We start from the raw sequence: 15,178 nt of genomic DNA on the forward strand, positions 1-15,178 counted from the left end.
ATATTTAAATATTAGGAATCACCATGAACCCAATTTCAACAAATAACATGTGGTTGAACCTTATTTTACAGTACAATTCACACAATTAGCAAACCATTAACTAAGACTTTCAGCTCAATCAACTGCAAATGAGCTGCTTATTAATAGTCAGAAAGGTAGTAGTTGGCTTTAGGTATGTAAAATAAAGGATGATACTTTATGTGCTAATAAACAGTTCACATCTTATAGTAATAAATCCAGTAATAAATCCGATGCATTGTTACCTAACCTAAAGTGCTACCAGAAATCTTCTTTAGTGACCTGCAGCTTTGAAAACACTCCTCTGCCTGAGTGAATGAGTTTTAATTTATTCCTGTAGTGTGTTGACGAGCGCAGCATCTCGATCAGCTGTGTGTTTTTGTCTTCAGTGTATTATCTAAGCGCTTGTTTATCAGGCTGTTTTGGAGCTGGACTCTGTGCTGAGGGTGGACTTTGTGTGGACCAGTGGTGTGTCCCGCAGAGACGCCTCTTGAATGGAGTCCTGCTTGTGCTCGTATATAAAGAGGGACAGAGAGAGTCCTCGTCCCTCCAGAGCTCCAGGCTTCATCCCTGCCGGCCGGCCCGTCCCGTCCCGTCCCTCCAGCACACACAGATTACTGCCAGGTCAGAGGATTTTTATTCAGGATCGCACTGCGTTACTAATAATTGGACCGTGTTAGTGTGTGTTTAAGAAAAAAGAAACAATATGCAATATGGTTATTTTGATTGTTTAGTAAATGAGGGTTTTAAATGTGACATTTTAAATATTGTTTCACATTTTGCAAACTCATTTTTTAAATCTTTTTTAATTAAATGTTTAAGTTTTAACATTTAAATGTTTTAAGTTTTTAATTGTTAAATAGATTATGATTTTAAACTTTACATTTTGAAATTAGTTAAAAGAAATTAAAAATGCAAACTTTTGTTAAAAAATGAATTAATTATAAATTAATTATACATTTAAATAATTATATTTTTTTAGGATTTTAAACTGTGATATGTATATATATATATATACACACACACACACACACACACATATATATATATATATATATATATATATATATATATATTTATATATATATATATATATATATATATATATATATATATATATATATATATATATATATATATATATATATATGGATTTAATGGTTTAATACATTTTTTCACATTTTCTAAACTCATGTAAAATTGAATGTAGTACTGTATATTATTTTAATATTATGTTTTGCTTATATATTTATATATATATATATATATATATATATATATATATATATATATATATATATGTATATATATATATATATATATGCAAAACATAATATTATAGTCAGTTATATAATATATATATAGTCAGTGTTTTTTTTAATGATTTTTTTTTCATGTTTTTTTTTTTGCAGAAGAAAATTATTGTTCATTAGGTGGCATTTATTAAATCTAAAAAAATTTAAATTGTTAAATATTTATTAAAATAAAAAAACACTTTCTTACTGTATGTAGTTTCACATGAAAATTATTACTCCAGTCATTATTGCTTTTATTACTATTACATTAATAATAATAATTATCTATCTATCTATCTGTCTGTCTATCTATCTATCTATCTATCTATCTATCTATCTATCTATCTATCTATCTATCTATCTATCTATCTATCTATCTATCTATCTATCTATCTATCTATCTATCTATCTATCTATCTATCTATCTATCTGTCTGTCTACAGTATATGTGTAACATCTTAAAATGTGCAAATATATGTAAAAGATCTTAATCTTATAGATTTATACATTTTCCATTAAAATAAATGCTATGTAATATAATCTTCAATTGTATGCAAACTATATACAATATTTTAAATGAATGAAATCTATTATTTTCTCTTCATTTCTATCTACTTTTTAGTTACGATTAACATTCTCATGGGAAAAAAAATATTTATATACAGAATATTTACAGAACACTTTGAAGAATGTAAATGTAAAATAATTTTTCATTTTACTACATAAATTTGTAATATTTACATTGTGTAGAAACATTTTCTTTTTAAAGTGTCCACGATCAAGCTGACCATTAGCCAAAAGCTTCAGTAATCTTAATTTCATCATTTTGAAAGCATGTGTTTATTAAAATGTGTCGACTGTGTGTACTTATGCATTTCAATACAAACACAACTGTTCAATACATTTAATAACTGATAGGCAGTGTACTGTATGCATGTGCAACAAGTGTGCGGCATGAAATAATACTGATTTATTAAATGATAGAGTTTAATTAAAAAATGTAAACCATTTAGAATGCAACTTCTGCATGGAAAAAAAGTGTTTATTAACATATTTGTGTGGAAACATTGTAGACATTTATATGTAATTCAGTAGAGTATTAGAGACTATGGAGACTTTAATTAATAATAAGCCGGCTCAGTTGCTTCCTGTGAACTGTCGTTCCATTATAAACTCACCACATTTAAGATCTGATTTCTTTAAAAATGATCATCTTCACTGCCTGATTGAGATACGATTTAAAGGGGGTCTCAGACCAGACAAGAAGCACTGCATTACATTACAATGACCTCTTTAAAATATGGAAATGAATTTTACCAGTATTTACCATAGAGTTTCTGCTCTCGCCTGCTGCTCCTGACGTCTTTACCTTGTTTTACACTTGAACAACTAGACAATGCAAAAGTCTATTTAATGGACTATATTTTTATTAAATTACATTATTGATGCTCTAAAAGGAACCTCATGTAATTGAAAATAGTCAAACTAAAGGTTTTTGCACACTGAATCCAAAATGTTTGGCCTTAACTTTAACACCTTAAAATTAAATTTGACCTGTTGTCAAGTATATTGACACACCGCCTCCAAAACTTTCATTTATCTTTAAAAAATTAAAACTGGGTGAGAGTTTTTGCATCTGGGAAATCATTTGTGAGGTGTTTAGACTGTTCAGAGCCACCACACAAGCGAAAGCCAAAATACAAAATGCCATTACTTGACCAGCACAGATCACTGTATGACAAACACAGGGCAAACATTCATATAAAGACAGAATGTGGCAGGAGAAAAAAAATAAAAAACGCATAAGAAAATTCTGGACTTCATTGTGCAAAGACCTGTTCACCATCAGTTTCTGTTTATCAGAGACCGAAAACCCCTTGCCCTGCATACAGTATATAACCCAATACTCTTTAATGGGTGAAAAAGAGAGTATGCACATGCAACAAGTGTGCAGCATTTAACAAAACAACTCAGCCATTTACAAGCATCCCAGAATGCACCTCAGCACAAGTCAAACATGAGAGCAGTGAGCTTCATCTGTCATGTTGTATATGTTGTTAGTGTATACTGTAAGTGTAATGCAGTAGTGTGCTGTACTCACTGAAATTGTGTGTGTGTGTGTGTGTGTGTGTGTGTGTGTGTGTGTGTGTGTGTGTGTGTGTGTGTGTGTGTGTGTGTTTGTGTGTGTGTTAGTATGGTGGGTCTGAAGCCGTCAGATGTTCCTCCTCCTCTGACTGTGAAGGTGTTGAGTGCAGGAACGGCCGCCTGCATCGCTGACCTCGTCACCTTCCCGCTGGACACGGCCAAAGTCCGCCTGCAGGTACACAAGCAGTGATGTGGAGTAACTAATTACAGATACTCAAACTCCTGTAATTGAGTAGTTTATGTCAGGAGTTGTACTTTACCAAGTAGTTATAAAAATGTGTACTTTCACTTTCCCTTTTTGCCTACATTTCTAGTGCTGTATCGGTACTTTTACTCCATTTTTTTCCTTCAACCTGCAGTCACTACTTTATTTTCTCTTGTGTATGGAGATTAGAGTCCTTAGATTCCCATCCAATCAAATTGCACGTCGAAAGTAAATCGCATCACACTGAACACATCAAGACATGGCCGATTTATAGATGCAGCAAACCATTTGCAAGTGTCCAAGGAGATGATAAATAAATAAATATAAATTAATATAAGATACCCTAACATTTAATCAGTTAATTCACATTTAAAAACTGTAGTGTGTGTTATGTGTAATATTGTCATACATGATTCATTTCTATTAAATACAGTTTTTAGTTTAAAGTTATACAAATTTTGCCATTGTAGTAGTTTCCTTTAGATATATAATCCTGTGGCGAGGCAGTGGCGCAGTAGGTAGTGCTGTCGCCTCACAGCAAGAGGGTCGCTGGGTCCTGGTTCGAACCTCGGCTCAGTTGGCGTTTCTGTGTGGAGTTTGCATGTTCTCCCTGTCTTCGTGTGGGTTTCCTCCGGGTGCGCTGGGTTCCCCCACAGTCCAAAGACGTACAGTACAGGTGAATAAATTGTCCGTAGCATATGAGTGTGTGTGTGGATGTTTCCCAGAGATGGGTTGCGGCTGGAAGGGCATCCGCTGTGTAAAAACTTGCTGGATAGGTTGGTGGTTCATTCCGCTGTGGCAACCGCGGTTTAATAAAGGGACTAAGCCGACAAGAAAATGAATGAATGAATATAATCCTGCCCAAAGCAGTCTAACGGTGATCTTTATAAAGTAGTATTCACTAAGCTATCATTTCATGTATTGTTTGTGTGTGTGTTAGATCCAGGGGGAGAAAGCGGTGACAGGAGCCGCTAAAGGCATCCGCTACAAAGGTGTTTTCGGGACCATCAGCACCATGATGAGGACGGAGGGTCCGCGCTCGCTCTACAACGGCCTGGTCGCCGGCCTACAGAGACAGATGGCCTTCGCCTCCATCCGCATTGGCCTCTACGACAACGTCAAGAGCTTCTACACGCGTGGAAAAGACAGTCAGTCAAAAAGTCTCCTTCAGCAAACCGAAAGCCTTTTCTTAAAGCTATTTTGTTCATTTCAGAAGAACTTTTTCATTAGATTTAACATTAGGTAACATTCAAAGATTAATCACATGTGTGTGTGTGTGTGTGTGTGTGTGTGTCTGTTTGTGTGTGTGTGTGTTTGTGTGTGTGTGTGTGTGTGTGTGTGTGTGTGTGTGTGTGTGTGTGTGTGTGTGTGTGTTATATACAGAGGCTGGACAATGAATGTGAAACTCCTGGTTTTAGGGCTCAGTAATTTATCAGTATGGTGTAGGCAGGGCCTCCTTTTGCGACCAATACAGCATCAGTTCATCTCGGGAGTGACCGAGTGACAGATACAAGTCCTGCACAGTGGCCCGAGAGATTTTAAGCCTTTCTTATTGCAGAATAGTGGCCAGGTCACTACATGGTGCTACAAGTTTCCTGACTCACTCCTCCAAAACACCTCAAAGTGGCTTAGTAATATTTAGATCTGGTCTCTGTGCAGGCCGTGGGAGATGTTCAACTTCACTTTCATCTTTGTTAAAGCACTCTGTCAGCAGTCTTACTCTGTGTATTGGTGCACTATCATTCTGATACATGGCACTGCCTTCCGGATACAATGTTTGACCCATTGGGTGCACATGCTTCTCCAGAATGGTACAGTAGTCCTTGCCAGTAACCAACCATCTAGCACAAGTACTGGGTCTGAGGAATGACAACCATCATTGATCCCCCCATGCTTCACTCTGGGCATGCAACACATTTCTGGGGCTTCTCCACACCGTAACTCTCCCAGATGTGGTAAAGACAGTCAAGGTGGACTCATCAGAGAACAATAGATGTTTCACAATGAAGATTTCCGCTGCTTGCGCTATTGAAACCAATGTTTATCATTGGCACGAGTGACCAAAGGTTTGGCTATAGCAGCCCGGCCATGTATACTGACTCTTTGAAGTCATTGGAAATTTAGTCATGAAACCTCCATCCCTAAATTGGCCAGTGTTTCAGTTTCATCCTCCAACCCTTATACAGATTTTATCTAAAAGTATTTTCTCAATTATATACATGCATGTGTGTATTATATATCTAATAAATATACACAGTGCACACACATTATGTCAAAACACATTTTTTGGCCAGCCATAATTAATAGTGAAATAAACAATAAAATTTTCTTAATTATTTACTGCAATCTGTGACCCTGAATCACAAAATGCACATGTATGAATGTAAAAAAAAAAAGCTCATATCTGTCTTGTCCTGATGTTTCTCTGCAGACCCTAATGTGGCGGTGCGAATCCTGGCGGGCTGTACTACCGGAGCGATGGCCGTGTCCATGGCTCAGCCCACAGACGTGGTAAAGGTGCGTTTCCAGGCCCAAATGAACCTCCAGGGTGTGGGCAGACGATACAACGGCACCATGCAGGCCTACAGGCAGATCTTCCAGCTTGAGGGACTCCGTGGTCTCTGGAAAGGTACAGGCAGACGTACTGAATCTATGGGGTCATTTACTTGTACACTACATAGGGAGCGAGTGATCAGTGACTCAAAGAATATTCCAAAAGTTTGCAAGTAAAATGATGTACAGAAAAATCCACCAATCAGAGAGTCACATTCTGCAATGGATGCTGAAATATGCAAATTTAACAAAAATGTCAAATATGTTGATTCTGTAGTTGATTATGAAATTATTTTTGTATTATTATAGAATATTGTGTGTGTGTGTGTGTGTGTGTGTGTGTGTGTGTGTGTATATATATATAAAAAAAAAATACATATATATATATATATATATATATATATATATATATATATATATATATATATATATATATATATAGTTGAAGTCACAATTATTAGCCCCATTTATTTTTTCCCCAATTTCTGTTTGATGTTGAGCAGATTTCTTCAACACATTTCTAAACAATAGTTTTAATAACTCATCTCTAATAACTTATTTATTTTATATTTGTCATGATGACATTAAATAATATTTTACTAGATATTTTAAGACACTTCTATACAGCTTAACTAGGTTAATTAAGTTAAATAGGCAGGTTAGGGTAATTAGGCAAGTTATTGTATAACGATGGTTTGTTTTTAGACGATTGGGGGAAAAATATAGCCTAAAGGGAATTATAATATTGACCTTAAAATGGTGTTTAAAAATTTTTAAACTGCTTTTATTCTAGCTGACATAAAACAATTAAGATTTTCTCCAGAAGAAAAAAATATTATCAGACATACTATGAAAATTTCCTTGCTCTGTGAAACATCATTTGGGAAATATATATAAAAAAAAAAAAAAAAAAAAAATTCAAAGGGGGGCTAATAATTCTGACTTCAACTGTGTATATTTATATATATAATTGAATCAAAAATTGTGTTATTGTGTAATAAATATTACATAAATCTTAAATATATTATAATTATGACCAATGAAAACAATAACATTTTAATCATAATTACTTTTAAATAAATGTATTAATTTTAATCATTCCAATTAACATAATATTGAAATTATTTGTTTCTGTAAAAATTATTCAATACACATTTTTGGTTTTCAACATTGATGATTTCAAATGTTGACTGCTGTATGTATTTTGATGTAGCTGTATTCAGTGTACTGTAAAAATGATTTATATATGTATAATTATTAACGAAATGTTGATTTTGCATGATGTACTTTATGTAATATAGTTTAGCATTTGGAGGTTGATCAACTAAATATAAAATAAGTAATAAGTAAAAAATTATTATTATTATTAATAAAAATAGTAATAAAAGCAATAATGACTGGACTAATAATTTCATTTGAAAATACATACAATAACTATTAATAACTAAATATTTAATAAATAAGTATTTAACAATTCAATAATTTATTTTACATTAAATAAATGCCGCCTTGATGAGCAGAATAATTTTATTTAAAAAAAAATAGAGAAAAAAAAAACCTGACCCCAAACTTTAACTGGTAGTTTATAAATTTAGCTTCTGCTCAAGAAACAGCATCTAATGAATGTCTGCTTTGTTTTTTGCATCAGGAACTCTGCCGAACATCACGAGGAACGCTCTGGTCAACTGCACAGAACTGGTGTCTTACGATCTGATCAAAGAGGCTATCCTTAAACACAGACTCCTGTCAGGTAGACAGCGCACTCAAACACTCCTTCATGATCAGTTACTCTTTTAGATCATTGCTTATTATTAATAAAGAGCAGAGAAGGGGATGTAGGATTAAATAAACATATGCCTCTTCCTATTACTTTTCATACATAAAGTGCTCAGCATAAATAGGTACAGCCCTCACAGACCTCTCTTTTAACTAAATATTTTTATAGGAAGGGTATATTTATGTTCATAATTAAAAAAAAGAAAAGTGTGAGTGCGTGAATAAAGGGTTATTTACATGTGCTTCCTAAATAAAGTAAGGGTAACACTTTAGTTTAAGTAACAATTTACGCCATTTATTACTGGCTTATTACCTGCCTATTACTAAGATATGAGCTTCTTGCTAGCATTTACAAAGCATCATCTCATTTTACATCTCTAATCCTGAACCTAAAGCCAACGACTACATTACTAACTATTAATGAGCAGCTTATTAGTAATTTAATGAGCTAAAAAAGTCTGTTAATGATTCGTTAATATTATGAATTGTACATATAAATAAAGTGACCAAAATTATAAGTAAATTATTAATTAAAAAAGTGAGATAATAATAATAATAATAATAATAAATAATAATAATAATAGTAATAGTAATAATAATAATAATAGTAATAATGGTAATAATAATAATAGTAATAATAGTAATAATGGTAATAATAATAATAATAATATTAATAATAATGATAGTAATAATGGTAATAATAATAATAATAGTAATAATAGTAGTAATAATAATAATAATAATAATATAAATAATATTAATAGTAATAATGGTAATAATAATAATAATAATAATAATAATAATAATAATAATAATAATAATAATAATAGTAATAATTGTAATAATAATAATAATAATAATAATAATAATAGTAATAATAGTAATAATAATAATAATAATAATATAAAATAAAGTTTTTCTTTTATTATCTGAGCTAATAGGACTGCATTAAAAGCTCCATTAAAATAACTGGACAAGTGCATTAATACATCCCACCCTAACCTTTCCATAATGAAAAGGATTTCAATCAATAGTTTAGTCATAAAATACAGTCATTAAAAACATGAGCAGACAGTGTTTCTCAAACCTACACACACACACACACACACAACCACACACGCATGCCAGTGTGTGTTGGTAAATCAGGCAATAAGGAGATGCAGCTGAGGCCTCTGTGATTGGACACACACACACAAACACATTTCTGACGTCCTCCAGTGATCAGAGTGAAGAGTGTGTGAGATTGAAGCAGAGCACAGCGCTTTCTCCAGATAAGATAATGTTGTAATCAGGGTCAGGCTTCTGCATCAGCACTTCTCTGAGAAACCTTTAAAAGAGCAAGGGCAAAGTGTGATGATGATGACGATGATGCACACACACACACACTGTACAGAACAAACTGTCTCTGGCACAGCTAACACATCAGCTATATTATTAACTTTACGACTGTTCTCATTGGATGTTTATTGAGCAAGAATATTAGTTAATTATTAATATGGACGGCACGTGGCTCAGTTGTTAGCAGCAAGAAGGTCGCTGGTTCGAGTCTCAGCTGGGCCAGTTTGCATTTCTGTGTGGAGTTTGCATGTTCTCCCTGTGTTGGCGTGGGTTTCCTCCGGGTGCTCCGGTTTCCCCCACAAGTCCAAACACATGAGCTATAGGTGAACTGGATGAACTAAATTGGCTGTAATAGTGTATGAGTGTGTGTGTGAAAGTGAGAGTGTATGGGTGTTTCCCAGTGCTGGGTTGTGGCTGGAAGGGCACCCGCTGCGTAAAACATATACAAGAATAGCTGATAGTTCATTCCACTGTGAAGACCTCTGATAATCAGGGACTAAGCCAGGGGTGTTTAAACTTGGTCCTGGAGGGCCGGTGTCCTGAAGAGTTTAGCTCCTACTCTAATCAAACCTTGTGGAAACGTAGTCCCGCGGACGTTTCTGGAGACCACGGAATACGTCCCGGTGGGTACGTACGGCTGCAGTTTTTGTTTTCGTGAATCCGCGAGAGGCCGCTGTTGTGCGCTTTTTCGCGTCTCAGACGCCTCAGCGCCCACGCTGTTCTCGCGTGAACCCGCCTGAGGCCACTGTCCCACTGGCCGGATGATTGACTGCGCGACCGGCCAATCGGCCGACCCACCCTCCTCCTTCCACGAACCCAACCAATCTTACCGATCGACCCGCCCGCCCGCTCGCTTCCCTAAACCCAAGCGACAGTTTACAAAAAAAAATAAAAGCCCTGATTTTTTTTTTTTTTTCTACCGCGTTTCGGATTTCGCAGTCATGAAACTCGTTCACTTAATTTTTGGGATTCTGTTTTTGTCTTACCTGATTGCTGGAACCGCTCTTCCCCGCGGTGGACTCCTCTCCGCATCTCGAGCCTGCCGACGTACACGATGAGCTGAGTGGACAAACGGGTTGCAGCGGGGAAGCCCTCCACAAGGAAGTAAGCGGTCGGCCAGCAAGCGCAAAAGGGAACGGCGTCACACCGCCCCGCAGCGTTCACTTGAAAAAAAATAAACGCGGCCGTGTGTACCTCCCGGGACGTATTCCGCTGTCTCCAGAAACGTCCGCGGGACTACGTTTTCAGAATGAGCTTGGGTTGAATCAAACACACCTGAAGCAGCTAATCAAGCTCTTACTAGATGTACTAGAAACTTCCTGGCAGGTGTGTTGAAGCAAGTTGGAACTAAACTCAGCAGGACACCGGCCCTCCAGGACCAAGTTTGGACACCCCTGGACTAAGCCAAAGGAATATGAATGAATGTTAAGTTATTATAAATAAACATGAAGAACCTGCAGTTATATAGCCTATAGGTGATGTCTATGTGTCCATATTCAATGAAGAGTATTAAGTGTTTGTGTTGTCCTTTAAGTCTTCCATGGTTGGCAGAATTAGTTTTTCCTACTATGGAAGGAAATGGTTGCAGGTTTTGTTGTACAGAATAAAGAAACTCAGAGATTTATAACTTGAGGGAGAGCAATAAATAGCTGAACTATCCCTATAACCGATTGCAATAGTAATGTATTGTCCCGTTTCTGCATGCAGACAATCTCCCGTGTCACTTTGTGTCTGCGTTCGGCGCGGGCTTCATCACGACGGTGATCGCGTCTCCTGTGGATGTGGTAAAAACACGGTACATGAACTCTCCACCGGGACAGTACAGCAGCTCCACCAACTGCGCCTGGACCATGCTCACTAAAGAGGGACCCACAGCTTTCTACAAAGGGTGAGCGAGCATTTACACCAACTATAATTACTCGACTCATTTTCTTGTTGTGATTAATTGCTGAAGCTTTCATCGCGATATTGAGACAAGCTCCAGAGACTGTAGCCCCTTCTGTATATACAGTTGAACTCAGAATTATTAGCCCCCCTGTATTTTTCACCCCCCTGTATATTTTTTTCCTAATTTCTGTTTAACAGAGAGAAGATTTTTATCAACACGTTTCTAATCAATATAGTAATAACACAAAAAAATGTACTGTATTACTGTATAGTGTACAGTTAAAATCAAAATTATTAAACTATTAGTTCTGTTTTTATTTTTTTAATATTTCCCAAATTATATTTAACAGAGCAAGGAAATTTTCACAGTATGTCTGATAATATTTTTTCTTCTGGAGAAAGTCTTAGTGGTTTTGTTTCAGCTAGAATAAAAGCAGTTTTTAATTTTTTAAAAACAATTTTAAGGTCAATATTATTAGCCTCTTTAAGCTATATTTTTACCTGATTGTCTACAGATCAAACTTCTGTTATACAATGACTTGCCTAATTACCCTAGTTGAGCCTTTAAATGTAACTTTAAGCTGTATAGAAGTGTCTTGAAAAATATCTAGTCTAATATTATGTGCTGTCATCAGCAGTTTAATCTTTAGGTAATTGTCAAATGTAGAAAACTTTTAATGTCAACTGTTAGAATTGTATTGTATTGATATACACCTGATTAATGATAATAGTTGATGCACTTTATCTCTGTAGAGTGAGGTCGTAAATGGGAAGATTGTTTATTGACATTGCTGTGAAGATTATAAGTTATTGTGTGATTAATGGATAATGAAATGAAAGTGACAGTTTAACTAATTGCACATTGTGATTGACTATGGGATAAAAGGGTGGAGTTAAAGAATTGTGTCACACACTGAGGAAGGCTTTGTGCCGAAACGTCTGTCTGTCTGTTATCACCCGTAAAATGTAAGAAAAAGTAAAAATAAAAACAGTACGAAGCAACTGAGTGCGAATCATTACCTTCTTTTGAATAATAGTAATGATCAGATTAACGCACCAAACCAAAGATGTAACTAAAAAAAACCGCAAGCCCGCAGAACAAACTTCAGTAACTCTGTCATCAGCAGTGAAAACAGAAATCAGTTATTAGAAATTGGTTATGAGAACTATTATGTTTAGAAATGTGTTAATTTGTATTTCTATTAAACAGAAATGGGGGAAAATGTACAAGAATTAAAATTGAACAGGTGGCTACTAATTCTGACATCAACTTTCATTTGTTCAATGTGAATTTCAACTAAATGAAACGGCAAAAAGATGATCAAGTACAACAGGTCACACTTTACAGTAAAGTCTCATTAGTGAACACTGGTTAATGGATCAGCAGTGAGAAAAAGCCAGATCATGTTAAGTTAAAAAAACAACAACAACTGAATTTTGTGTTATTAAGTGAAATATTTTAACATTTAATGAAACAACTTCTGATTTGAACCCCCCTTTACATTTGCACCAGACACATTCTTAAAATCAGTCTCTATCTCAAAATAAAAAATAAATGTAATTTAAAAAAAAAACATTGTTTTATGTGCATTTATGTAGCTGTTTATGTAAATAAGTGAGCTTCAACACATTTCTAAACATGATAGTTTTAATAACTCATTTCTAGTAACTGATTTATTTTATGTTTGCCATGATGACAGTAAATAATATTTTACTAGATAGTTTTCAAGACACTTCTATACAGCTTAAAGTGACATTTAAAGGCTTAACTAGGTTAATTAGACAAGTAAGAGTAAATAGACATTGTATAATGATGGTTTGTTCTGTAGACTACCATAAAAAATATATAGCTTAAAGGGGCTAATAATTTTGACCTGAAAATGGTGTTTAAAAAATGTAAAAATGCTTAAAATAAAAATAAGACTTTCTCCAGAAGAAAAAATATTATAGGAAACACTGTGAAAAATCCTGTGCTTTTTCAAATAGTTGAAAAAGAATTGACATGAAGGTGAATCATGATGTCAACTGAACGTTTAATCTCCTCCTGAAGAGAAAACAGAACCAAACACCTTCTGTACTTTTTGAATGAGCAATTTACCAGGATGTTTCCATCTCTCAGGATGAACCACTTCTTGAACGATTCTAAATGCATTTCTGTTGTTTTCTCTCCTTCAGTTTTGTCCCGTCATTCCTGCGGCTGGGCTCCTGGAACGTGGTGATGTTCGTGTCGTTTGAGCAGCTCAAACGGGCCATGATGGTGTCCAGAAACAGAATCGAAGCCGCTGCGTAGATGTTAAATACCATGCTAAACACACAAACGGACTCAGACGAGCGGCTAATTCAACATCTGACAGAGCGACGAAGACCACAGCATGTGAATTATTTGTGGACAGGAAAACAGTATTGATGAGTTCAGCGTAGCATTTCATAGAAACAAACCTTTTCTCCTTCAGTTCTTCATCACTACAGTTGAAGGCAAATATTTTCTTTATGTTTTTGTAATATTTCCAAAGTGCTGTTTTTTTCCAACACATTTAATAACTCAAAACTGATTTCTTTGATCTTTGCCATAATGACAGTATGTCATATTTTACAAGATATTTTACAAGACACTAGTATCCACAGCCATCTTACTCTGCAGCCCAAGACTGGTTACTCACTCAAGCTAAGCAGGCCTGAACCTGGCCAGTACATGGATGGGAGACCACATGGGAAAACTAGGTTGCTGTTGGCAGTGGTATTAGAGAGGCCTAGTCCTAGAGTCCTAATGCCCCAGTATAGTGAAGGAGACATCATACTGTCAGTGAGCGCCGTCTTTCGGATGAGACGTTAAACTGAGGTCTTGACTCTATGCGGTTATTAAAAATCCCATGGGACTTCTCGTAAAGAGCGGAGATGTAACCCCGGTGTCTTGGCCAAATTCCCTCCACCGGCTGTTATCCCTAATCTGCCCCATGCACCGAATTGGCTCTATGACTGTCTCTCCAATCGATCTGCAGCTGGTGTGTGGTGTCCTGTGGCCGCCGTTGCATCATCAAAGTGGATGCTGCACACTGGTGGTGGTGTGGAGAGACCCCCCCTTCCCCCCTCCCCTCATGATTGTGAAGTGCTTTGGGTGTATGGCTATACATGACGAATGTGCTATATAAATACACACATTAGATTCAGCTTAAAGAGACATGTAAAAAGTTCAATAGTTTTGGTAATTAGGCAAGTCATTAAACAGCACTGGTTTGTGCTGTAGTTAATCAAAGAAAAAAAAAATTCTCAAGGGGGCTAATAATTTTGACCTTAACAAAAATGTAACTGTTTTATTTCAGTCAAACTAAAATAAACTTTCTCCAGAAGAAAAAGCTTGACAGAAAATACTGTGAGAAATGTCCTGGCCCTGCTAAACAGCACTTGTGAAATATTTTGAAGTGAATTAAAAGTGTTAAAGGAGTGTGAATACGTTTGTCTTCAACTGTAAACACTTCTGAAAACCGTGGTGAAGTACAGCGAGTGACCGTGTAAGTGCACAGATTGACGGATGTTCAGAAAGGCGCCCCTCCATATGTTAATGTACATAATGTTTATGTGATATTTATGTTTCCTCTTTTTATTTCTAAAAGCAGTTTGTGCAACTGTTTTATCTTATAAAGATCTATTTAACCATAAATGTTCTCCGACACGTAACCCTGGAATGATCTAGAAAGTGAGATCGCCTCATTGCTAGAAGCTCATAAACACCTGAAGATAAGCTTCAATAAAACACCTTTATGGAACATTCTGATGTCTTGTGTTGACTGTGGAGGACTGATAACCGTGTGCAGATTTATTAAAAAAAACCTTAATATGGGCACATTTTAAACATATTTATTGATGGTTACGTTGATGCGAATCTCAATTTGGAGTTCAATTGAGAACAAAAAAAATTGTTATTATGCATGAATCGATCAGATTGTGTCTTTATTCCTTTTTT

At 35.4% G+C, this 15,178-nt stretch overlaps 1 protein-coding gene across 2 annotated transcripts; it reads left to right on the plus strand.

The window, feature by feature from the left end:
- The first annotated feature begins 563 nt into the window (after positions 1-563).
- Positions 564-14,981, plus strand: ucp1 (uncoupling protein 1). Of its 2 annotated transcripts, none has more exons than XR_012404235.1 (7): positions 564-642; positions 3,507-3,633; positions 4,604-4,811; positions 6,095-6,292; positions 7,865-8,117; positions 10,691-11,218; positions 13,393-14,981. XR_012404235.1 is itself a non-coding variant. In NM_199523.2 (7 exons), exons 2-7 carry the CDS (start codon positions 3,508-3,510, stop codon positions 13,505-13,507), a joined length of 930 nt encoding a protein of 309 aa, NP_955817.1. In that variant the 5' UTR covers positions 574-642; position 3,507; the 3' UTR covers positions 13,508-14,981. The 2 variants fall into 2 exon arrangements, 1 of the variants encoding a protein (NP_955817.1); NM_199523.2 differs by having other exon boundaries at positions 574-642; positions 7,865-7,966; positions 11,038-11,218.
- The last annotated feature ends 197 nt before the right edge of the window (positions 14,982-15,178 follow it).

Source organism: Danio rerio, chromosome 1, assembly GCF_049306965.1.
Source record: "Danio rerio strain Tuebingen ecotype United States chromosome 1, GRCz12tu, whole genome shotgun sequence".
Lineage (NCBI taxonomy): Eukaryota > Metazoa > Chordata > Actinopteri > Cypriniformes > Danionidae > Danio > Danio rerio.